This window comes from Peromyscus maniculatus, chromosome 6 (assembly GCF_049852395.1).
Source record: "Peromyscus maniculatus bairdii isolate BWxNUB_F1_BW_parent chromosome 6, HU_Pman_BW_mat_3.1, whole genome shotgun sequence".
NCBI lineage: Eukaryota > Metazoa > Chordata > Mammalia > Rodentia > Cricetidae > Peromyscus > Peromyscus maniculatus.
In genome coordinates, this window is record NC_134857.1 from 48,330,175 (window position 1) to 48,356,104 (window position 25,930).

The window sequence follows — 25,930 nt, forward strand, 5'->3', positions numbered from 1 at the left end:
AGATTACATAGTATGTGAAATAGTGCCCACCCCATTTTTACTTCCTGTTCTGTTCTGTTTTTTCCAGTGTGTCTGGCAGCCCAGGTTGGCCTTGAACTTGCTATGTGGTTTAGAACCTATCCTGCCTCTACTGCCCAAGTGATGAGATTGTAAGCATGTGCCATCACATCCAGCCATTTTACTTTTTCTACCTTTTATTGTGGGAGGGGTCATGTGCCCAGGATCAAAGATTATATTTTGATTTTTAATGTAATACTATGGCAAAGTGCTTATAAATTGTTATGTCCTCCATGAACCTTTGTTTTTTAAAACTAATTACCCGTTTTCTGAAACATAGTAACTGCTTCTTTTATCCTTATTAAGGATGTGTGCCTTTAGGTTCTCTTATTAAATGGTCACATCTTGAGTTTATATTTTCAATCAGCTACCTGAACTTTACAATAAAAAATTTTAAATTGTTGTCTTGTGATCATTACCTGTTATGCTTCAGTTATGCAGGAGTAATTGGGTGAGATTTGCAGCCAGGAAGCTGAAACCAGGAAGAACTAGAGTGAGAACAGGAAATCAAGAACTGCTGTGTTTTTCAATTACTGATGGGTTGAAATTTGTTACTTTGTGACATTGCTAAAAACAATCAGGTTGAAATTTGTTACTTTGTGACATTGCTAAAAACAATCTGATCAATTCATCATTGTCTTTATGATGGGGGCATTTTCATACATTCACTTTACCAGTGGAGTTAAGTAGAACAATTCTTCCTTTCTACAAGTGTATAGTATAAATTGATTGCCATGACTGGAATGATTAAGAATATTCAATTATATGCTGTGTTACTTTTCTCCTTGCATTGACACATGCTGGACAAAAGCAAACCACAGAAGAAATGGCTTGCCTTGCTCCACAGTTTGAAGGGACAGTCCGTCATGGTGGGAAATCATGGCAGCAGAAGCCTGAGCACATGTGTCTACAGTCACTGATGAATGCTGGTGCTTAGCTCACTCTCCAGTTCAGGATTTGGCCCCAAATTCCAGCTCTTCCCTTCTCAATCAAACCTTTCTGGAAACTCCCTCTTAGACCTAGAGAGTGTTTCCATGGTGATTCCAGATCCTGTTAGGTTGACCATGAAGATTTACCGTCATCTTTGCTAAGAACATGCAATAGTGCATTGAGAACCGAATACCTGCCAGTTATAGAGAAAACCTTTTTGTAGTCTCTCTCTGATTTTCTGTTCACAAGTGACATCATTTGTAATTAGAATAAAGAGAAATTTATACCCATTTGCTATGTTCTGATTTTTGGTTACCAAAAGCTACATGGCCAAATGGTTGTCCATGGTTCTTTTTCTTCATCTTTATGCTGAACTAGGGAATTAATTAACAGGACAGGAATAGAGAATGGAGATGCCTGCAGGCATCTTCTCAAACTTTTTGGTTCTAAGATCCTTTTATACTCTTACAAATTGTTGAGGATAGCCATAGCTTTTATTTGTGTTCTCTATAAATATTTACCTTATTAGTAATCTAAACAAAGTTGTAAACTGTATATGGATTCACTTAGAATAATAATAAATAAGCCAGGTGGTGGTGGTGCAAACTTTTAATCCCAGCACTCAGGAGGCAGAGCCAGGCGGATCTCTGTGAGTTCGAGGCTAGCCTGGTCTACAAAGTGACATCCAGGTACCAAAACTATGCAGAGAAATCCTCTCGAAAAAACAAAACAAAACAAAACAACAACAATAATAATAAACAAGGTAACAAAATTTAATATGAAAAATAGCTGTAGTTTCAAAAGCAAAAACATTGAGAAAGCAGCATTATTTTTTAGTTTTGCAAGTATCTGATGTCTAGCTTGCTTAAAGACAACTGTATTATATTTACTTCTTTATTCAATTTATTGAGAAGTTAAAGTGTTTTTAAATTTCTTGAAGGTTGGTTTTAATGTGGTATTTCAAACCATGTGACTGAACTTTTCCTATATTAGTTATCTTTATTGCATTAGAATCTTTTTGTCTTGCACTGTGAATGAATCTGTGGATGATTTTTGTGACATTATGCCTTGGCAATTGGAAAATACTGGTTTACTGAATTAGATATGTCTTTCAAGTGTTGGCACCCTTTATTGTATATCAAACATTCATGTGTATTAATATTGTCATTGATCTTAGAAAAAGAAGAGGCCTGAGTACTAGGCAGATACAAACAATCTAAAATTCAGATCTTTTAGTTAAGAGCTGTCTTTTTTTTTTGGTTTTTCAAGACAGGGTTTTTCTGTGTAGCTTTGTGCCTTTCCTGGAACTCACTTGGTAGCCCAGGCTGGCCTCGAACTCACAGAGATCCACCTGGCTCTGTCTCCTGCATGCTGGGATTAAAGGCGTGCGCCACCACCGGCCGGCTAAGAGCTGACTTTTATGACTGGTGATAAATACTGTTAATTTTTCTTGAGGTAAAAGGCTATCTTCATTCACTCTGAGAAAAAGGCTGCCAAACAAACAAGCCTAAGTGATCATCTATTGGCAGTTTTACAACAAAAATTATGTTTCATACTAAAATCAGCTAGTTCAGCTTGCAGTTCAGTTGCACAATTTTTTTAGGACAACCAATATCTTTCACTATATGATAGAAATTGTACATATTGAAATTTAATGACTTTCATTCCTTTGCCAAGGGTATTTTTTGGGAGTGTGGCATATGTGCTGTCACTGTACTGGGGATTGAACCTTGGGTCTTTTTTTCTTTTCGGTTTTTCAAGACAGGGTTTCTCTGTGTAGTTTTGGTGCCTGTCCTGGAACTTGCTCTGTAGCCCAGGCTGGCCTCAAACTCACAGAGATCCACCTAGCTCTGCCTCCTGAGTGCTGGGACTAAGGGCGTGCGCCACCACCGCCCAGCTTGAACCTTGGCTCTTACAGGAGGTAGGCAAGTGCAGTATTCTTGGCCCTCTCAAGAACATTATTAAGTGAGACTCTAGTGGTGTGTAGAGTGGAGAGGGACCAGGGAAGAATACAATGACCCTAGTATAGTTTGCTTCTGCTTTGATTCTTGCAAAAATTCAGAACATTGAAAAAGATAATGTTTGTATATTATAATGAAAATAATTTTACCACTTGAATTTCCTGACTTGACGGGTCCTTGGGCTCTCTTTGGGGAACTGTTGGTACATTAGAATTTAATACCTTGGACAGCAAGGTCTTCCTGTATTGTGCCCACTCATGAGTCTCTTGTCTCTTATCCCCATTTTGAATTTTGTTGTCTTTGTTGTGTCTTGCTTCCCTTCTGGTGAAGCACATTGTTTGGACACTTCCTGAAGAAGGATGAGCATGACATCTAGTTTTGAGAACTTAAATGTCTAAAAATGTCTTTTTTTCTCATCTCACACCAGACCACCAATTTGGTAAGATAGATGGAAAGAGATTTGAGGTTGGAATTAGTTTTTCAGAAATTTGAAGTTTGAATTTCCTTTGTTTCTTGTGTTGCTATTTGAAAAGCCTGTGCATTTCATTATGCTTTCCTTCCTTTATTTTATTTTGTGACTCTTTGAGGTTGTCTGGGATCTCCTTTTTATTCTTGGTGCCTGATAATTAGTATTATTTTTCTTTGTTTGGTTCAAAAGGGCTGTCTGTATAATGGGCAACATCTCCAGTGTCTGATTTTTTTCTCTATTATCCCTAGTATATGTTTATTTAAAAAAACTTCATTATCCCAAGTACTTGGGAGAAATGAATACTTTTTAATTTTTAGAAATTCTTCCATGTATTTTCTTCATTTCTTTTTCTATTCTTTTGTAATGGCACCTTTATCAGTTAAATATTGGATTTTCTGGATAGATGTCTGTACTTGTATTTTACGGTTTTCAATTTTTTCATGTTTGTCTCATTTTCTTTTCACCTTCTACGAGTGTTTGACCTTTTCCAACCTTATCTTGTCTGTCATTTATTAAACCAAGCTCTCTCCTTGGAGCATTTTCCCATTGCTTGCCGGGCCATCTTTTCATTACCCACCTGGAGATATTAATGAGTTTTTGTTCTGGAAGTTTTTGTTGTTGTTTTTCTCTGTATGCTCCCACTTTGCTATGAGTTGCTTTGTGTTCCTTTTCTGCCTTCAGGTTCTTATTTACTTTTGTGTTCCTGGGTGCTGCATGCAGGACCTCACAGCCCTAGGGAGGTGCTGAAGTGCTGAGGCAAGGTCCCAGAGGCAGGCAGTCTCTCGGGACAGAGGCTTTCCCTACCTAGCTGGTTCTCTTTTCTGTCGTGTAGTCAGAAAAAGACTATAGAAAAAGTTCACTCTTTATAGTTGAGCTTGTCAGCTGTGGGCTATGTTACAGGGTCATTGGATGGGAACCTGCCATTTCTTTCATGGGACCTTCAGATACATTGTCCACTGGGGACAGTGCAGTTTTTATAGAGATCTTTTTTGTTGTTAATTTTTTATTTTAAAAACTTGTTTACTTATTTTACATACCGAATGCAGTTTCCCCTCCCTTCTCTGTCTCCCCCTTCCCCCAATCTTCTCCTCCTCCATTTCTGTTCAGAAAAAGGCAGGCCTCCCATGGATATCAACAAAACATGGCATATCAAGTTGCAGTAAGACTAAGCACTTTGACATGTATTAAGGCTGGACAAGGAGACCCACTATGAGGAGTAGGGTTCCAAAGCCTGCAAAAGAGTCCGAGATAGCCCCTGTTCCCACTGTTAGGAGTCCCACAAGAAGGGCCTAGGTCGGTCCCATGCAAGTTCCCTGGTTGTCGGTTCAGTCTCCATGAGTTCCTATGAGCCCAGGTTAGTTGATCCTGTGGGTTTTATAGAGATCTTCTTTCCTTCCAAGGATGTACACTTGGCTTCAGAATCTTAACCCTTTAACTTTTAGTTTGACGTCACTGTGCCTCCATCGCTTTTAAAAGACCTGAGCTCCTAGACCTTGTACTCCCCATCTAGTACATCATATGTCCTGCTGGCTTTGGAGAAGGCTAATCACCTGGCCAGTTGGCATGGGGGAGGGACCTGAGAGTGTTTCAGGTACAGAAATTCAATCAGTTCCATGTTTTAGTTTTATTCCTCAGTGCGCTTGTCTGTGTGGTCCTGTTTCATTCTGATCTTTGTTAGATGAGTTGACTTTTTTCTTGTTGGAATTTTCTGCAAGTTGCTTCATACTCAGTTTTTGTAGTTCTAAATCCTTCATCAGTTTTTCATTTGCTAAAACTTGGTTGATTGATCTTTTCTGCTGTTCCCTGTTATCTTCTAGTCATAGTCTCTCTCTGTCTCTGTATCTGTTTTTTTCTAGACAGCTTCTCTGTGTAGCCTTAGAACTTAGAGATCTGCCCACCTCTGCTTCCGGAGTGCTGGATTAAAGGTGTGCGCCACCACCACCATCTGATGTCTTCTAGTTTCTTCATCCTTGTGACTTACTTTTTTTATTCCTTTAATCATGCTCCAGAGTTATTTGTTTATTTGTTGTTTTTAGACCTGGCTGGCCTCCTCCTTGTGGAAATCTTCCTGCCCCAATCTCCCAAATGCTGGGATTACAGGTACTGACAGGGCCACCGTGCCTGACACGTCAGTATTTTTTAAATAACAGGATAAAATCCTGGCATTTCAGTATTTTCTAAATGACAATATAAAAGACTTACTAAAGTCATTTTAATTTAAATACTTGTTTGTGGAAAAGAAAACGTATATGTTGTTTTGTTTTTGAGACATTAGTTGCACCATGCAGCCAGCGCCTTGAACTCACAAAGATCTGCCAGCCTCTGCCTTCTAAGTGCTGGTTTTTAAAAATGGGTACTACTACACATGTCAATTTGTCAGTTCTGAAAGTGAAAACAAAACAAAGAAAAAAGGAAGAAAAGGCCAAAAAGTAAGAAAATATTATCACCACCACTGAATTGGGTATATATTTCTTTTTTCTTTTTTTGGTTTCTTTTGAGACAGGGTTTCTCTGTGTAGCTTTGGTGCCTGTCCTGGATCTCATTCTGTAGATCAGGCTGGCCTCAAACTTATAGAGATCTGCTTGGCTCTGCCTCCTGAGTGCTGGGATTAAAGGCATGCACTACCTTAAAGGCTGGTATATATTTCTTATTCTTAAAAATATATACATATACAGGGATATTTATTGTAGATGGAATATCTATCAATCTATCTATATCTATAAATGGATATTATATACATGTGTTTGAAAATATGTAGCTGTGTACACATACGTGTTTGTGTATACATTGTATGAATGTATATAATTTTATAAACATTTTTAAGTGGAAAGGTCATGGTGAGCTTTTATTGGAGGCTGGTTTTCAGTTTGGAAGCGACTAAAGGATATTAGTGATTCACTGAAGATTGGGAACCCAAGGCTTCCCGGTGTTTGTTGGACATGTGAATTGAGTGCTTGCTGTACGAGCCTGATGACCAGTTTGATCCTCACAACCTGTGGTTAGAGGAGAAAATCAACTCCCTGAAAGTTGTCCTCTGACCTCCACAGTACACCAAGGTGCACACTTGGCCACACACCTCATATAGATAATACAGTAATAATAAATAAGAGAATTTAAAGAAACTATTTACAAATCTTTAATTCTGGCTATAGGTAAATTGTTTAGAGTTTTGAATTAGCCCTAGCAGGAATATTTATACTGATACTGACTTAGAAGTCCTGGATCATCTAATAATTCTCAAAACAGTATTTTCACACATTATTTTGTTTATAGTCATATTTAACTTATTTTGAGTAATTACTAAAGAAAGATGTAACATTTGATCTAAATTATTACATAGGATGCATCCTGCTTTTTTATGCTATTGTTAGGTAACTAATTTTATCAAGAAAGTATTGCACATGAAACACTCACGGCTACCTTTATAGTAATATAAGGTTCTGATTGGCTAATTCCTGATTATCAGAATCTGACATCCTTTGTTTTTTCTTTTTCTTTTTTTTGGTTTTTCGAGACAAGGTTTCTCTGTGTAGCTTTGCACTTTTTTCTGGAACTCACTTGGTAGCACAGGCTGGCCTCGAACTCACAGAGATCCGCCTGGCTCTGCCTCCCGAGTGCTGGGATTAAAGGTGTGCGCTTCCACCACCCGACCTGTTTTTTCTTTTTGTATACCAAATGTACAACTAAATATATAACTACAATCATAACTCTGTAGAAAGTCTTCAGAAAAGAAAAATTATGTTTTATATTTTGAAACAATATTTTTAATCATGACAGTACTTACCTTCTGGGGAAGAGGAATTAGGAATTCATCTTTCAGATCAGAGTCACAAAAGCCACATTGAAGCTGCTGGTGATGGCTCTTATCTAACCCCAGCACTTGAGGCAGAGGCAGGTGGAGCTCTGGGAGAGTTGCAGGCCAGCCTGGGGTGACATGGCAAGAACCTGTCTAAAACAACTCCAAAAGGAGCAAACTAGGTCCTGGGCTGTGGTGGTGGTTATTTTGGAGTACCCCACCCACCCTGCACTTTCCCCCATGCAGTTCCCGCTCTGCAGATGAGGGGCACTTTTGATGTTGTGATGGCAGTGAAGTCTGGGTTTGTAGTGGGGTTGTTCTGTGGGACCTGGTCAGGTGTGGTCAATTCTCATTAGCCACACTCAGTTATGCTATTATGCCTGCTTATGGTTTGGCCTGAAAGAACTGCTGTTTTCTTTTAGGGGGACACATTCTGAACCATTCTTGCATTTGGGAAATCCTTAGAAGGAACTAACTATTTTCTTTTTGGTTTTTCAAGTTATCTCTCTACATGTTCATTTTAATTTTTATTTCTATGTACACGTTTTCTTATAGTGTCTCCATAGATATAATATAATGATGCTGTAATAAAGCCTTCATGAATTTTTCTTTTCTCTTCTCTTCTCTTCTCTTCTCTTCTCTTCTCTTCTCTTCTCTTCTCTTCTCTTCTCTTCTCTTCTCTTCTCTTCTCTTCTCTTCTCTTCTCTTCTCTTCTCTTCTCTTCTTTTCTTTCTTTCTTTTTTTGAGACAGAACAATGTATCCCAGGCTAGCTAGCCTCTGCTCTATGTCTCTGCAGCCAAGGAGGACCTTGAACTTCTGATTCTCTTGCCTCCACCTCCCAAGTGCTGGGATCTGAGGCTCCCCAACACTGAGTTTCTGCAGTGCTGGAGAACCTGCTGCCGCTTGCTTGTTAGTTAGACAAGCGCTTTCTAACTAAGCCACGTGCCAAGCCCACGCAGTTACCTTTTTTTAAATAAAAAAATTCAGATATATTTCTAGAAGTAGGATTGCACTGTCAAAAAAGCATCAACATTCTTTTTACTTTTTAAATTAAATTGCTGAATGATTTCTGAAAGACTCATACCAAGCTAGCTGTGTGTAAAGAGCTGGCTGACTTCCCAGTAACCATCAACTTTGCTACTCAGTTAACATTCTTCTTCAGTCTCGTGAGTGAAATGATAATAGTGCATTGTTTCATCTCATACTACCGTAATGACTGATGAGGTCTTCCCTTTGAAATAGTTAGAACTCAGAGCCTGTAGAGATAGCTCAGCAGTTAAGAGCACAGATTTTCCAGAGGACCCAGGTTCAATTCCCAGCACCCACATAGTAGCTCACAACTATTTGTAACTCCAGTCCCAAGGAATCTGATACCATCTTTGGACTCCGTGGGTACTGCGTTCATGTGGTGAACAGACAAACACTTACACACATAAAATAAAACTAAGTAAAATCTCAAAAGAAAACTTTAAATATTTAGAACTCAGCTTGAAAAATATGACTCTAAAATGCCTTTCATTTTCAGGGAGTGTAAAAAATGGAGGACTAGGTGGTTAATTACTAAACAAAATGACATATTTATTAATATATGTTAATGATTTATTAATATAAGTTAATGATAAGAGCAACTTAAACTGTTAGAAAATCGATATAATGAACTTTTTTTAGGATTGATATTCAAAAGACATTCAAAAAAGTTGGTGCAGATTCGAGTTGTTTCGAATGTGTGAAGAGTTCATTGGTATGCTAGAAGACTGTTAAAGCTGTTTTACAGGGCTCGTGAAAAAAGCCAACCACAGTTTACTTGGAAAAGTTTTTAGATGTGGCTGGCTGTGGTGGTATGTGCCCGTAGTTCCGGCTGCTCTGGAGGCATGGGAGGAAAATCAGCTGGCTCCAGAAGTTCACAGCCAGCTTAAGGAATATAGTTAATTTTATTTTCTTAAAAAGTTTAAAAATTTGTATCTTGAATTTCATTTGTTGTGTTACTAAATTAGGAATTTGTTGTTGTTGTACCCTTGTAGAAATGGGACGCCGGTCATCAGACACCGAGGAAGAGAGCAGAAGCAAGAGAAAAAGGAAACACCGGAGACGCTCCTCTTCGAGTAGTTCCTCGGACAGCAGGACGTACAGCCGCAAGAAGGGCGGCAGGCGGCCACGGTCCGAGTCCAGGTCCTGGTCTAGAGACCGCCAGCCTCGCTCACATTCCTATGAGAGAAGGTTAATGCTCATAATCTTTGTTTAGATGGTAAAGAGAGTGATGTTCTTCAGAAGTCATGTTTGTAGTTTTAATTTTGTTGAATAAAATAATTTTCTTTTAGTAGTTAGGTACTTAGGAGGTTAAATCCCAACCCAGAGGGTTTTTTGTTTTTTTCCAATTTTTTTTTTTCTAATCAGGCCCAGTATCCACATCTTTTGCCTGTATGTAAGCAAGTAGATAGAAGTTGGTATAGTTCTTGCATTATCTGATGCTATTTGGAAAGATTGTATAGTACTATGACCCATAATATTTAGTAGCTGATCCAGCTGTGAATCTGTCTGGGTGTTGGAGAGCAGTAATGTTTTCTTTATTCTGTCTTCTTGAGGAAAGAGTGAGACAGCAAGAACGAGCACTTTTAGATCCCCCTTAACGCTCACAACAAAACTTTGCCTCACGGTGACGCTGATGGTTTATTTCAGACGCAGGCACAGGTCAAGCAGCAGCTCTTCTTACGGCTCCCGAAGAAAACGCAGTCGAAGTCGATCCAGGGCTCGAGGAAAGTCCTATAGAGTTCAAAGGTCTCGGTCCAAAAGCAGAACAAGAAGGTATGCACATCAGTACTTAGGCTTTGTAACAGCTCTTTGCGATCAGCGGCTCACAACAGCAGTAGTTATTTTTCCCTGCCTTCTCCAGTTCCACTGGCGTCTGATGGCAGTTCTGCCTCTCTCGCTGGAGACTGCTCATGCAGGTGTCATTATCTGACGGCTTTACTGGGACTGGGTGGTTCAGTGTGACCTCACTCATATATCCCGTGTTTGTTTCTGGCTGTGGCTTCTCATTCCCTGAATGATGGTGGAAGTGTCTGAAGAGGGAAGAACAGGAGTTGCAAACTCTCTAGGTTTAGAACTAACCTGCTGTGATATGGACTGAGCATTTATGTCTTTCAACAATTTGTTAAGGCTTCTGTTCCTGGTGTATCTGTTTGTAGATAAGGCTTTTATAGAAGTAATGAAGGTAAATGAGGTTGTTTTGTTGGGACCCTAATCTGATACTGCTATTGACCCTGTAAGAAGCAGAAGTGAGGGGCTGGAGAGATGGCTTAACAGTTAAAAATGTAGCTCACAGATACTGTAACTCCAGTGCTGAGATATCTGCACATATCTGGCATACATGTATACAGACACATAAAGACAAAAATGTAAATCTTGAAGAAGAAGAAGAAGAAGAAGAAGAAGAAGAAGAGAGGGAAAGACAGACCTTTCCATTTATGCTCGGAGGGGAAAGGCATAGTGAAATGGCTGCCTTTTACAAGACAGGAAGGAGTTCTCACAGGGAACTAACTCTCTGGCCCTTTGATCTTGAACGTATAGTCTAAAAAACCCAAGAAAATAAATTTCTTGTGTATACTGTGGAGCAGCCTGAGCAGACTGATGGGTGATGCATCACTCCTGCATTTTCTAGCTTTGCTTTAAGGCCAGTATAGGGAAGAGTATGTTTGAGGAGTTGAAGATCTTAGACAGTGTAGAAAACGTCATTTAATAGAATAGGACCGTGGTATTGAGGGAATTAAGGAAAGGAGGTGTTTAGAAGTCATTGAGAGCCTTTAGACAGAAGAGTATTGAAGTAAATAAAAGAATAAAAACAGTGTATTGTTGTTAAAGATTGCTTCTTGTCTCTGCTTGGCTCTGTGTAGTATTAGGCTCTGACTGGGGATTCACATTAGTATAATGGGCATACAATTTATAATTCTCTTTGCATATGAAGCTTGATTGCAATGAAGTCGAAATGTTTAGCTTGTGTGGATTTTTGTTATTTGACATTGACCCCTCTGCTTTTTATTTCTTCTGTGTATAAACCACTTTGTATAATACACTGTTGTTCTCTGTACGTGCCGCAGAGTTCCAAGGTTTTGCTTTTATTTGCATATATTCTTTCTTCCACTTTTTTACCACATCTCTATTTTGAAAATACTTTTTACTCTTTAATGTTCAGTTCTATATGATCCTAAATTCTCTATTTCTTTATTTGATATTTCTTTATTTTTTAATTGATTACTATCTTTTTTCCCCAAGTCAAATTTAGTGCATCCTTTTTTTTGGCCCTCACATATAGTTTCTGATATGTAATAATTATGAATATTGTGATCTCAGTTTTAATTAAAATGCATGAGTATTTTTTTTGGTCTTATATTAATTCTGCCATAGGCACTGTACCTGTAATCATGGAGACTTTATAGCATATTTTAATTTTGAGTAGGGATAGTCTCCCATTTCTTTTGCCTGCTTGTTTCCTTTCATATGAATATAAGTTTGCTGCTAACTCATCTAGTTCTATGATAAAAGCCTGGTGTTATTTTTAGTCAGATTTTATCAAACTTAAAAGATAAGGTCAGATCACACTTTTATCAAGCTAAATTCTGTTTAGAGCAGAGTCTAGGTTTTATTTTATTTTTATAAGGAGTATTCTCATAAAACCTTTTGTTTATTTCTTGTTAAATTTATCCCAAAGTAGTTGAACTTTTTACTGCTATTATACATGGGATTTTCTGTACATAGGATATATAACTATTTGTTATTTTTATATATGAAACCTATGGAATTCATATTAATTTTATACCCTATGCCTCTTAGTTCTTTTACTGTTCCAGTTCATTTCTGTCTCTCTAGGGCTTCTGTGCAAACGGAAGTAGTTTTGCTTTTCTATTTTCATTCTTTCTTTCATCTGATTGTATTGCTTTTAACCTCTAGGATAATATTCAACACAGCGTTGGAAAGAATATACATTTTTTTTCTGTGATTTATTGAAAAAAAATCTTGTATTTCCCATCTTTAGGCTTCTAGTATGTATGTTTTGCTATTTTAAGAGTGTGCCCATCACGCTTTTCCCCGACTAGAAATGGGTGTTGAGTGTTGAATTTTCTTGAAGCTTTTTCATTTAGAAATGGCATATGATTCCCCCAGATCTCTTGAGGAATCAGTGTTGCATTTCTGGAGTAAACCTCAGTTGATCTGGATTTGTTTTTTTCTTGATGTGGTATAAGAGTCTGTTCTCTTAATTTTTTAACTTTGTGCTTTTACATTGATAATTCAATGTGAAATTCTCTCTTTTGTACTGTTTTTATTAAATTTAGTAACTACATTGTTTGACCATTCTTCACAAAGAGAACTCGGAAGTTTTCCTTCGTTTTCAATGCTCAGGAACAATTTTGGGTTATTGGGACTCTGTTCTTGGAAGCTCTTGTAGATTCATGAAATCTCCTGGGCTCAGTGCCATTGCAGTGACTTTCTTGGTTTCATTAACAGAAACTGTACAGCTTGAATATTCTACTTCATATGACTTACTTTTGATAAACTTTTCTTGTTTAGTACATCATCCATTTTGTATAGATTTTAAAATAAATGCCTAGAAGTCTGCAGGGTACCCTCTAATGATTCTAGGCTTTTCTGCTACTTCAGTGCTTACTTACTTTTGTCTTTCATTAATTTATTTATTATAACTTTTTTCCTATTTAAATTATCTGGTAGATTACCTAGACTAAAAAGAAAAAGTGCCAGGCATAGCTAGTATATGCCTATAATGCCAGCATGAAGGAGGCAGAGGTCATCCTCAGCTTTAGCCAGGTTGAGACCAGCCTGGGCTACACAGACCCTGCTTCAAAAAACAAGCCCATTAAAAAATAGATTTTGATTAATTATGCCTTCTCTTTTCTGTTTTCTAAGTTAATATTGCTTTTATTCTTCTTTCCTATTCTGTACTTCATTTTTATTTACTAATTTTTCTAATTAAGAATAAATTTGTGCCGGGCGGTGGTGGTGCACATCTTTAATCCCAGCACTCGGGAGGCAGAGGCAGGCAGATCTCTGTGAGTTCAAGGCCAGCCTGGTCTATAGAGCAAGTTCCAGGAGAGGCTCCAAAGCTACACAAAGAAACTCTGTCTCAAAAAATAACCAAAAGAAAAAAAAATTTTATTTTATGCCTGTATATGCATGGGCATGTTGATGTGGAGGTCAGAGAACAACTTATGGGAGCTGACTGCTTCATTCCACCTAATGGGTTCCTGCGCATGAGTAGATTATGCCTGCCGTCATATGATTTCTTATTAAGGCTTCTTATTAACCAAACTACTTTTGAGATTTATTTATTTCATATATGTTGATAATTATATCTTTCCATTACTGAACAGTATTCTATAGTATGAATCTATTACATTTTATTTGAGAATTTTGTGTAAATGTAGTCATATGATCATAATATTTTGCATATGCCTTCTACTTAGCTTAATGTTTTCCTTTCTATATCAGAATTTTGTGTAAATGTAGTCATATGATCATAATATTTTGCAATTTTGCATAACATTACTTAGCTTAATGTTTTCCTTTCTATATCAGTACTTACTTTTTTATTGCTGAGTGGTAGATATATCATGGTTTATTTCTCATATATACTCATACATCCATATTTATATGTGCTATACTAAAAGTTCTTTTCATTATTGAAAATGGGGTATTAAAATCTCTGACAGGCTGGCAAGGTGGCTTAACTGGTAAAGGTTAACTGTCAACTCTGTTGTCAAGCCTGAGGACCTGAGTCTGACCCCTGAGACTCATGGTGGAAGGAAAAACCCAGCTCCCGTAAGCTGTCGTCTGTCTCCACCTGTGCACCAGGGTATGCACATGCTCACACGTATTCACACAAAATAAGTAAATAAAAATGAACAAAATCTCCTTCTGTTGTTGTTGCTAGTATTTTTTATGCCATCTTTGTCAATATTTGCTTCATTTATTTGAGTATTCTGATGTTAAATGCATATATGCTTAAAATTGTTGTGCCTTTCTGGAGCAGAAGGCCAACTTATTCTATAACCACCTTCCCTCTTGGGACAGTCTTTGGCTTATAGTCTGTATGGTTTGACCTAAGTTTGGCCATGTTTTTTGGCTACTTGTATATTGAATATCTGTTTCCATCCTTTGTTCAATATATGTCTTTATTGCTAGGGTTTGTGGCTTTATTTTATTGATCAAATCTGTTCTTTGACAATTTTATTCTTGTATAGAATGCTTTCTGTTTTTCCCCACTCCCACCTTCTACTATCTCCTCCATGGCTCTGTCATCATTCCCTCCTGACAAGTCAAAATCCCTTTTCCACATTCACATTTTTTTTTTTTGTTTTGTGACCCACTAATTTTAACCGGGATCATTTTGTGGTCAGGAGTTTAAAACTATCCACTGAAGCCTGGTGGGCTCCCCTTGGGCTACACAGCTGAAGATAATTCCCGATGTCTTCCGGGATCTACTGGTGGCCATTTGTTCAGTGGGGAGGAGTAGAGTCTCTCTCATCTACTCCTCCCAACCCATGGTTGGCTGCAGACAGGCAGAGTTTTGCACAGGCCCAGTGTAGGCAGCCACAGCTGCTGTGAGCTCCTGATTGCAATGCCTGTGTCACCTCTGAGGATAGGATTTTACAGCCTTCCCCTGGCTTCAGACTCTATTCTCTCTGGTCCTTCATTTATGATGTTCCCTGAACTTTAGAGGGTTATATAAACATTCTGTTTAGAGCTGATCCCAGGATTGTCGCTTATTCTTAGTATTTTGAGCAGTCATGAGTTATCTGCATTCATTGCAATTCACTGTAAAGAGAAGTGTCTGTGATTAAGGCTGAGAGTAGCCTTGTTGTGGTTCTAAACATAAATATTTAGAGTGTAGTTTGGTTCTGTGGTGGTTTGAATGAAAATGGCCCCCTAGGCTCAGAGAAAGGCACTGTTAGGAGGTGTGGCCTTGTTGGAGTAGGTGTGACTTTGTTGGAGGAAGTTTGTTGGGGTGGGAAGCAGAGCACCAGGTCTGCTGCATGCCACCTTCCTTCCTGCAATTAAATGTTTTCCCAGGCCTGGAGAGATGTCTCAGAGGTTAAGAGCACTGGCTACTCTTCTTGAGGTTCTGAGTTCAATTCTCAGCAACCACGTAGTGTCTCACAAGATCTTTAATGAGATCTGGTTCCCTCTTCTGAACACTGTCTACATAATAAATAAACCTTAAAAAAATGTTTTCTTTATGAGTCATGGTGTCTATTCACAGCAATAGGACACTAAGACAGGTTCCATTCCAGTTTTTCTTCCAAAACCCCAAAGCCTATGATCTCCCCCCCCCCCCCAATCATGGGGTTTTGACTATGTTTATACTATTATAAGGCTTGCTTCTTGTAGAGAGCAATTAATTGCATATTGTCCTGTTAATTCATTCAGTTATGCTATGATTTTTTTTGGGGGGCGGGCTTGGAGAGATTTAACGTAATTATATTTAAATTATAGGAATAGGGGTATATAGCTCAGTTGGTAAAGAGCTTGCCTAACATGTATGTGTAAAGCCCTGCCCAGCTCCCCACCCTATAAGACTGGACACACATTTTTGTTTGTTTTAGCAATCATGTAATTTTAATTAAAATATATAATTACTTTCCCCTCCCCTTTCCTCCCTCCAGCCCGTCCATGTTCCCTCCCTCCAACTCTTTTCATAGCTCTCCCGACTCTCAAGTTGATGGCCTTCCCCCGCCCCTTTTTATTGAAAATAGACAGGCTGACAAAGAAATCCTGTCTCAAAACAAAACAAAACAAAAAAGGAAAATAGTCTTTTCTCATACAGTATATCCTGATTACACTTTCCTATCCCTTTACTCCTTCCAATTCCTCTCCACCTCCCCTTCCATCCAGATCCACTCCCTTTCATTCTCTCTTTAGTAAAGAACAGGCTTCTAATTTGTTTTGTTTTGTTTTTCTTTTTGTTTTTTTTTGAGACAGGGTTTCTCTGTGTAGCTTTGCACCTGTCCTGGAACTCACTTTGTAGACCAGGCTGGCCTTGAACTCACAGAGATCCGCCTGGCTCTGCCTCCCAAGTGCTGGGATTAAAGGTGTGCGCCACCACCGCCCGGCTTAGGCTTCTAAAGTTAACAACAAAACATGACAAAATAAAATATAATAAGATAAAGTAAAAACCATCACATTGAAGTTGAACAAGCAATCCAACAGAAGGAAAAGAGCCCAAGAGAAGGCACAAGAATCAGAGACTTAACCATTCGCACACTACAAAGTCCCATAAAAATACTAAACTGAAAGCTATACTATTTATGCAGAGGACCTGGTGCAGACCCATGCAGGCCCTGTACATGTGGCTTCAGTCTCTGAGTTCATATGAGCCTTGTTCAGTTCATCTAGAAGGCATTATTCTCCTGGTATCCTCCATCCCCTCTGGCCCTTACACTTTCTGCCTCCTCTTCCACAGGGTTCCCTGAGCTCTGAGGGGAGGGATTTGGTGGAGATATCCCATTTAGAGCTGTGTGTTCCAAGGTCTGTCTCTTGGTCTCTCTCCCTTCCTCAATCCCTCCTTCCTTTCCTTCCTCCCTCCCTCTCCCTCTCTCTCTCTGTGTGCATGTGGCTGTGTGTGTGTGTGTATGTGTGTGTGTGTATGTGTGTGTGTGTGTATATGTGTGTGTGTGTGTGTGTGTGTGTGTGTGTGTGTGTGAAAAATGTCTAGCTGTGAGTCTCTGTATTTGTTCCCATCTGCTGCAGGAGGAAGCTTCTCTGGTCATGAATGAGCAAAACACTGATCATATTTATCTTTCTGGGTCTGGGTTACCTCACTCAGGATGAATTTTTCTAGTTCCATCCATTTGCCTGTAAATTTCATGATGTCATTTTTTTTAACAGCTGAGTAATGCTCCATTGTGTAAATGTATCATATTTTTTTAATTTTTCTGTTGAGGAACATCTAGGTTGTTTCCGATTTCTGGCTATTATGAATAGAGCAGCAATGAACATGACTGAGCAAGTGTCCTTGTTGTAGGATGAAGCGTCCTTGGGGTATATGCCCAAGTATGATATAGCTGGATCTTGAGGTAGATTGATTCCAGCTTTCTGAGGAACTGCCATATTGATTTCCATACTGGATGTAAAGTTTGCACTCCCACCAGCAATGGAGGAGTGTTCCCCTTGTTCCACAGTCTCACCAGCATGAGCTGTCACTTGTTTTATTGATCTTAGCCATTCTGACAGGTATGGATGGAATCTCAAAGTAGTTTTGATATGCATTTTCCTGATGGCTAAGGATGTTGAACATTGCTTTAAGTGTTTCTTAGCCATTTGAGTTTCCTCTATTGAGAATTCTCCAATCTGTGAGCACACATCTGTAATCCCAGCCCATGAGAGGTAGAGACAGGAGGATCAGAACTACACTGTGAGGTCAAGATCAGCCTGGACTATGTGAGACTGTCTCCAAAAAGAAAAAACAAAGTATGCCGGGCGGTGGTGGCGCACGCCTTTAATCCCAGCACTCGGGAGGCAGAGCCAGGCGGATCTTTGTGAGTTCGAGGCCAGCCTGGGCTACCAAGTGAGTTCCAGGAAAGGCGCAAAGCTACACAGAGAAACCCTGTCTCAAAAAAAAAAAAAGAAAAAACAAAGTAATTACATCGGGAAAGACACTGTTGCCACTTTGTTAGTTCTTTCTTATTTTATTGTATTCTGACTCTCCTCTGTTCTTTGTCACCTTCCTTTGTGTCTGTGTTTGGTACTAGCATGCTTTCATTTCTTTCTTTCTGTAGGTACCTTTCTTTGTGGTTATCATAGAGCGTTTTAATCCAAAGCAACCTTAGTCGCATACAGAAACTTTACTCATACATCCCATTTGGAGCTATGTGAGCATTCTGAGTGCTTCTGAGAAAACTCCAAGTAAACAAGACAAGAGTCTTGTGACCTCAGTTTCTTCAAAACACAGAATTGTTCTTGGAATGGGTTTTTGTGCCCCTCCCAATTGTAGCTGATAGGAGTGAGTTGACTTCAGTTGTTGTTATTCATGTGCCTTTATGCAAAAACATGTTTTTGCCACGTGCAGCTTGTCCTTGTGATTGTACCCGTTACTCCTGCGAATCTTTTTATTTTATTTTTTTGAGGGGGGTGTTGAGATGGGTTTCTCTGTGTAGCTCTGGCTTTCCTGGATATTTCTCTATAGACCAGGCTGGCTTTGAATTCAAAGAGATCTGCCTGCCTCTGACTCCCGAGTTCTGGGATTAAAGGTGTGCCCTCCCACTACCAGCTCATGCAACTCTTAACTCTCAGAGTATAAATTGCCTGATGCTCTGAGTAAAGTTTATCTTTCTTGGTCTGGGTTACCTCACTCAGGATGAAATTTTCTTCTTTATGGAATATAGTGATATAGCTCAGTGGTAGAGCCTATGTTTAGCATGCATGAGGCCCCTGATTCAATTTCCAGCATCAGAAAACAAAACACAACACAAAAATACAAAACACAAACAGTATATTATGTGTCATTATAGTATTGCAGTATTGTGTTTGTACATTTACTTTTCCACTGAGTTTTTTTTTCCTGTGTTCTTATGTTGCTGTCCAGGATTCTCTTGTTTGAACTTGCAGGGCAGTTTTACTATTTATTATAAGGCAGATCTAGCAGTGAAGAACTTCTTCAGCTTTATTTGAGAAATATTTTTTATTTTTACAACACATTGTGTATTTTAGTATTTTTTAGTTGATGGTTTTGTCTTCTATCAGGCACCTATTTTCTGCTATATTTAGAAAAAAAAATTCAGCAATTATCTCTTCATATAGAATTTCTATCCTTTCTTTTTCATCCCCCTCTGAAACTCCCAAAGTACACATATTTATCCAGCTAATGATATCTCCTATATCTCTTCCATATTCTTTACTCAGTTTATTAGACTAGGTCATCCTGGAGCCCACTGTGTAGACTCTCTGATACTTCCACCCTTTAATACAGGGTGACCCCCAAGCATAAAGTTATTTGCTACTTCATAACTGTAATTTTGCTACTGTTATGAATTGTAATGTAAATATCTGTGTTTTCCGATGGTCTTAGGTGACCCCTATGAAAGGGTCACAATCCACAAGATGAGAACTGCTGATGTAGACTGTGTTGGCCATGAACTCAGAGTTCCTTTTGCCTGTACTTCCAGAGTGATGAGATTAAAGGTTTGTTGATTTTCATTTTTAGTTTTTTCCTTCTCTTATTTTTGAGACAGTAGCCCAGGCTGGTTTGGAACTTACTATATAGCACAAACTGAACCCAAACTCTTGGTACGCCTACCTCAGCCTTTCAAGTGCAGGTGTTAGAGTTGAATATGATCATATCTCTTGTCTTGCCTCGCCCAGTTTTATCTCCTCCCTCCTCTTTTCTCCATCCTCTCTCATCCCTCCTCCTCCCCTTCTCTTTCCTTCTCTCTCCCTTTTCTTTTTCCCCATCTTCCTATCCCTCCTTTCTCTTCAATTCCTCCCCCTTCTTCTTCCTCCTCCCTTTCTTCCTTCTCCTTTTCTGATAACTTGTTCTATATTCCTTGCTGTCCTAGTATTTGGTGTGTAGCTCGAGGTTGCCTTGAAGTTGTGATCTCCATGTTTTAGCCTGCCATCCCAGTGTTGGGATGATAGGCCTGTGTCGCCATGCCTGTCACACTTTCATTTTTTCCCCAGGCCCTGCTGCGTTAATTGGGTTGCTTTGATGAGCATGATCTGGCTATACCTACTGGAGAGTATGACTTTCCTTCCCCCAGTAGCCATTTAGGTATATTTCTTTAGGCTAATTTCTGGACAATTATTGATTGAACCAAGTTTCCTGTGTCTTTTTGTTTTTGTTTCTGCTATTTTATTTTGCTGTGTTCTGTGCAACTGAAAACACAGTTCCATGTATTTGTGGACTGGTGTTTCATAGAGGAAGTCCTCCTCTAGTCAACTAGCCTGTGTAGATAACACGGGGGCCTCTAAAAATTCCCTTAGGTTTGCTGGTTTTCTTTTCAGGAGCTTTTGTTCTCTTGTTCTTTCAGCAGTCTGTGTTGCCGAATAGACTGTGATACTTCAAGTATAACCACCATTCTTGTCTTCCTCACCTGCCAGAGTGTAGTCCATCAGCTCTTTAAGTAGGAGTTATAGACATTCTTCTCTCTGGTAGCTCCTGAAAGGGCCAGGATGCTGGAGCATGTGCCATACTCTTCTGAAGGGTGGCTTTGCCCAATACCAATCAGATGAGCCAGCCTCTGTCTTACTACTGTGGGCTCTCTGGTGCCACAGCAAACTGTCCTGCTGTATCTTGCTGTCCCTGGTCCTTTGCCAGATCCACTAGTGTTTACCTGTTTTGGGGGCAGTCCTTTGTAAACCTCAAATCCTACTCTTTGTTCTCCCCTATGGCACCTTCTGGAATCGCTGATCTGATCTGAGCTGAGCTGAGGTTTGCCAGCTTGGGGTACAGGCAGGTGCAGTGAGGTGGTTCCTGCCTGTTTCAGTGGTTCCTGCCTGTTTCAGTGGTTCCTGCCTGTTTCAGTGGTTCCTGCCTGTTTCAGTGGTTCCTGCCTGCTTCAGTGCAGCTGTACTCATTTTCACACACCTGGGTGGCTGCCACTTGGCTGCTGTTTTCTTCAGTTCTCTGAAGGCATTTGGATTTGCACATTGCTGTTCTGACACTCCATTTGGCTCTGATGCCTGGGACTTTGGTTCTGACATCTTGCTGTCAATTGTTGTCAAATGATTACTCTAGCAGACAAGTTGCAAAAAAAAAAAATCCTACAGAATTTCCAAGTATCCTTTTATAACCTCACTGTGGTTAATGAGTAGGTTATTAACAGTGTAGCAACTAGACCATAGATGTACCTGAAGTCTCATTAGTTTTCCAGCAGGTGCCATCCAGGATCCGAGTTTGCATTTAGTTGTTTTTTCTCCTCAGTCTATGCCAGTTCCTCAGTCTTTGCTCATCTTCCATAACCTTTATTCTTTTGAAGAATATTTAACTTTATTTTGTAGAACGTCCCTCAGTTGGGTTTGTATGAGCTTTTTGTTGTTGTCTTTTTTACATTATTGGCATGAGTTATGTGTTTTTGGCAAGAATATCAACTAGTGAGTCTTCTTTGGTGTATGGTATCAAGGAGATTCATGATAGTGTTGTCATTCATGGTGTTACCTTATGTGTGAAGGTGCTAGGCTTTGCTGACAGAACCACCATCTTCTGCGGTTAAGAGATATTTTGAGATGGGGATTTTACAGATTGTAAATATGTGACTTTGGAGACATTGGTGATGGATGATGTTGTTCTGTAATCTATGAATATATGTTGCTCTGATTGGTTAATAAATAAAGCTGTTTGGCCAATGGTGAGGCTGAATAGGGTTAGGCAGGACATTCTAACTAGAAAGAGAGGAGGGAGAAACAGAGAGCATAGAGCCGCTGTCAGGAGAAGCAAGATGTAAAGATACTGCTAAGCCATAAGCCACGTGGCAAAGTATAGATTTATAGAAATGGGTTAATTTAAGATATGAGAGCTAGCTAGTGAGAAGCCTGCTGTGGCCATAGTTTAAAAATAATATAAGCCTGTGTGTGTTTATTTGGGTCCCGGTGGCTGCAGGACCGTGGGGCCGTGAGAACAGGGCAGGACCAGAAAAATCTTAGAGCTACACATTGGCTTATTAATTTTTAAGTCTATCTCATCTACAATAACTACTTCACATTTACTTAATGATATTTCTAATTTTTGTAGCTGGTAGGAGGTAGAGGTTTAGGTTAATCTATTTTACTATCTATATTACTATGTTATTAGAATTTCATTTTTTAAAAAAAGATTTATTTTATGTTTATAAGTGTTTCACCAGCGTGCATGTATATATACCTCCTATATGCCCAGTGCCTTGGGTGCCAGAAGAGGGAACTGGATCCCCTGGAATGGAGTTACATGTGGTTGTGAGCCTCTATGTGGGGGCTGGCAGCTGAACCCAGATTCTCTGCAAGAGCAATAAGTACTTTTAACCACTGAATCATTTTTCCAGCTTGGGTTTCACTTTCTTACTGAATAGTATGATACCTTAAAGAAAAAAAAATGACTATATGAGTGAAATTCTATTTTTAGATGTTTGGTTGAATTGCTCCATTTTTATACCAGTCTTAGACAATTCTGGTTACTCTGGTTCTGTAAAGTAGATATAATTGTTTGTATAGATATGCATTTAGAGTCAGCTTTACAATTTCTTCAAACAGTCTGCTGGAATTGGGGAGTGCAGTTCATTGAGTCAGTAGAATGGGAGAACTGGCATACTAGTGTATTGGGTTTTCAGTTTAAGAGCATAACGTATATCTCTATTCATATCTTTAGTATCCCTCAACAATGTAGTTAGTTTCCAGTGTAAATATTTTAATGTTGTTTTCCTTAATGCTGCTTTGACCAGGTAACTGGTAACTGGCTTAAACAACATACATTTATTTCTCATAGTTGGTGGGGTTCTGGTGAGGGCTCTTGTGAATCATAAATGACCATCTTCTTGCTTTAGTTTTCCTCCTGTAGTGGAGAATACTGAGAAAAAGAGCAATCTTTATTTTATCTCTTTTATCAGGACACTAATCCCACAATAAAGGGTCTCATTCTCTGAAACTGATTACTTCCCAGAGGCCTTCTCTCCATATACTACTATAGGAAAGATTAGAGTTTGTACATGTTCATTTTTAGGAGCTGTTTTAGTCAGTGTTCTATTGCTTCGAAGAGACACCATGAAAGGCAGCTCTTATAAAGGAAAGCATTTAACTGTTGGCTGGCTTACAGTTTCAGAGGTTTAGTGTGTTGTTGTCATGGTGGGAAGCATGGTGGCATTCAGGCAGACATGGTGCTGGAGAAGGAGCTAAGAGTTCTGTCTGGATCTGCAGGTGGCAGGAAGAGAGAGTCACTGGGCCTGGCTTGGGCTTTTGAAACCTCAAAGCCATCTTCTCCCAGTGACACACTTCCTCAAACAAGGCCACACCTCATAATCTTTTCAAATAGTGCCACTTCCTGGTGACCAAGCATTAAAATCTATGGGGGTCATTCTTATTCAAACTACCACAGGAACATACACACACACAATTAGTGTATAGCACACATATTTTGTTATATTTATTTCCACATTTTCATGCTATTGAATGTTGACTTATATCTGCTCTTTAATAAAAGATGTATTCTGGGCATGGTGGCACATGCCTATAATTCCAACACTTTGGGAGTGGAGACAGGAGGATCAGGAGTTAAGGTCATCATCCTTGGCTATACAGCAAGGTGTCTGAAGCCTGTCTGAGCTACAGGACCCTGCCTCAGAAAACTCAAACCAAAATTACAGCAACAAATATGTGTTTATGAATGTGTATGGATTTATATATGGATAAGAATAGAAACTGTCGAGCCGGGCGTGGTGGCGCACGCCTTTAATCCCAGCACTCGGGAGGCAGAGGCAGGCGGATCTTTGTGAGTTCGAGGCCAGCCTGGGCTACCAAGTGAGCTCCAGGAAAGGCGCAAAGCTACACAGAGAAACCCTGTCTCGAAAAAACCAAAAAAAAAAAAAAAAAAAAAAAAAGAATAGAAACTGTCTCTGGTATAGGAGTGGAGTTCAGATGGAGGAGAATTCACTTTTAAAATGTATTTTGAACATAACTTGTAAGAAATGCAAGAGATCATAGTTGCTATTAGTTTGCCATTTTATACATTTTTCTACAGTATATATTTGATACCTTTTAAATTATGAAATGAGCTAAATCAATGTAAAAAGGGACATTGAACTATTTTAAGATTGACTTTTTCAATTATTTGCCACTATGTAGACACACAATTAATTTTATATTATATATTGCATATTATATACTTTTTGCATTTTTGTTTTGTGTATTTTCTGCTTCTTTTATCTTGCTGCTCTTGAAGAGTCCTTAGGATTTTCTCTGAAAAAAAGTTAGGATTTGTTTGTTTGTTTGTTTGTTTTTCAAGACAAGGTTTCACTGTGTAGCCCTGGCTGTTCTGGAGCTCACTCTGTAGACCAGGCTGGCCTCGAACTCACAGAGATCCACCTGCCTCTGCCTCCTGAGTGCTGGGATTAAAGGCGTGCACCACCACCTATTTTAGGATTTAAATAAATTTCATTCTAAACTAGGACTTTCCAGAGAGATATTTCCTATTACTCAGTTTCTAAGTTTATTTGCATGAGTCATTTTCTTCACTAGAGACAACATTGCTTTTGGAAGACAGAGATAGAAGATTCCTCCTAGAACAAATAGCTGGACATACTAACCAATAGGTGAGCTCTGGGTTTGTTTGATAGACCTTGCCCCACTGAATAAGGTACAAGAGCCATTCCTGACATCAGCCTCTGGTCTCCATATGCATGTCACCCGATATGTGTCTATATATGCAAACATGTATATCCTACGCATGTAGGAAAATGGAGTAAAAAAAAAATGCATCCTGTAAACAATGCATATAAAAGTTATTAGAGAAGATGTTGATTATTGTATATTAGAGAAAGGTATGAAAATTTCATTAGTAATATGGTTTCACAGATAGAACAAATAATAAATATTTACCCATTGAAAGGAGTACAACATTTTTAGGAAATGTATTTATTAATAAGATTTGATTCAAACGCTCTTTGTAGCTGGGCTTATTGGCATACACCTATAATCTTAGCTCTCTGGAAGATGAGACAGGAGGGTCACATGTTCAGGGCCAGCCTAAGCTACATAGGCTCTCTCAAAAAATGATCACTAACTACTATCACCACTATCAAAAATAAAAAGAAGGATTATTTGTAAACTTCAAAGACAGCATACTTTTTTGTAAATCAGTAGTTTCAAATTTTTCTTTATACTACCCATTATTATATGTTCATGAATTTGCTTTTATTTCACTGGGTTTTAGTGGTTTAACAGCATTTTAGAAAAGGTCTTATTCTCCTATTCCCTATGTGTTTATCTAAGGAACAAAGGACAGCATTTCTGATCATTTAATTTTCTCTATATTCTGTTTTTGAATATTAAGTAGAAGGTTGGATTACATATTAATGTAGTAATCTTTGTCTCTTCTTGGTTTGAACAATATTGATTTTCTTCAGTTCAAAATTAGATTAGACTCTTTGGGATTGTAAAATTGTTATTGTACTTCATATGAAACAAATTATCTTTTCACATAAGCTCTAAGTGAATATCTGGGATTCATAATTTTATATTGGATGGTCTTTTCTTGTTTTTGGAATATTTCTCTCATACTTCTCTCAGTTTTAATAGTTATTTTCTAATCAGTGAATAAAGTCAAAACCTCTTCTGCATTCATTGTTTGCAAGCCATTAGTGTGTCCATGGACAAAAATCAATGAGACACCACCAAGAACGATCACGTGAATAAGATCATGTGCTATGTCAGCCTAGGTAAAGGCTCAGATGTGGGTTTTACCCTGGGATGGTTTTTGGTTTAAAAATGAGTAGACCTTGGATTCTGGAATATTCATATACCTGAAAATAGTGAGGGAGAATTGAAGCAACATTGTAGTTTTTCATTACTTGTTCTCATTCCTGCTTTAGTTTTTATTGTGATCATATTAAATATCCACTAAGGTCTTTTGATAGTTTAAAGTGCCCATGAAATAGCTATTAAACTTAAAACAACGTTTAAATAAGACTGGTTTAACATCTAATTATGAAAATTATAGAAATGATATAACTGGTTGATTTCTCGCTTTTCTT

General features: G+C 38.7%; 1 protein-coding gene across 1 annotated transcript in view; it reads left to right on the forward strand.

Moving 5' to 3' along the window:
- Nucleotides 1-25,930, forward strand: part of Rsrc1 (arginine and serine rich coiled-coil 1) — a 327,279-nt gene that overhangs the window by 10,983 nt on the left and 290,366 nt on the right. The window contains exons 6-7 of the mRNA XM_076575307.1: nucleotides 9,236-9,431; nucleotides 9,891-10,016. Of these exons, the coding sequence (XP_076431422.1) occupies nucleotides 9,236-9,431; nucleotides 9,891-10,016 (322 nt within the window). The remainder of the gene's footprint in view (nucleotides 1-9,235; nucleotides 9,432-9,890; nucleotides 10,017-25,930) is intronic.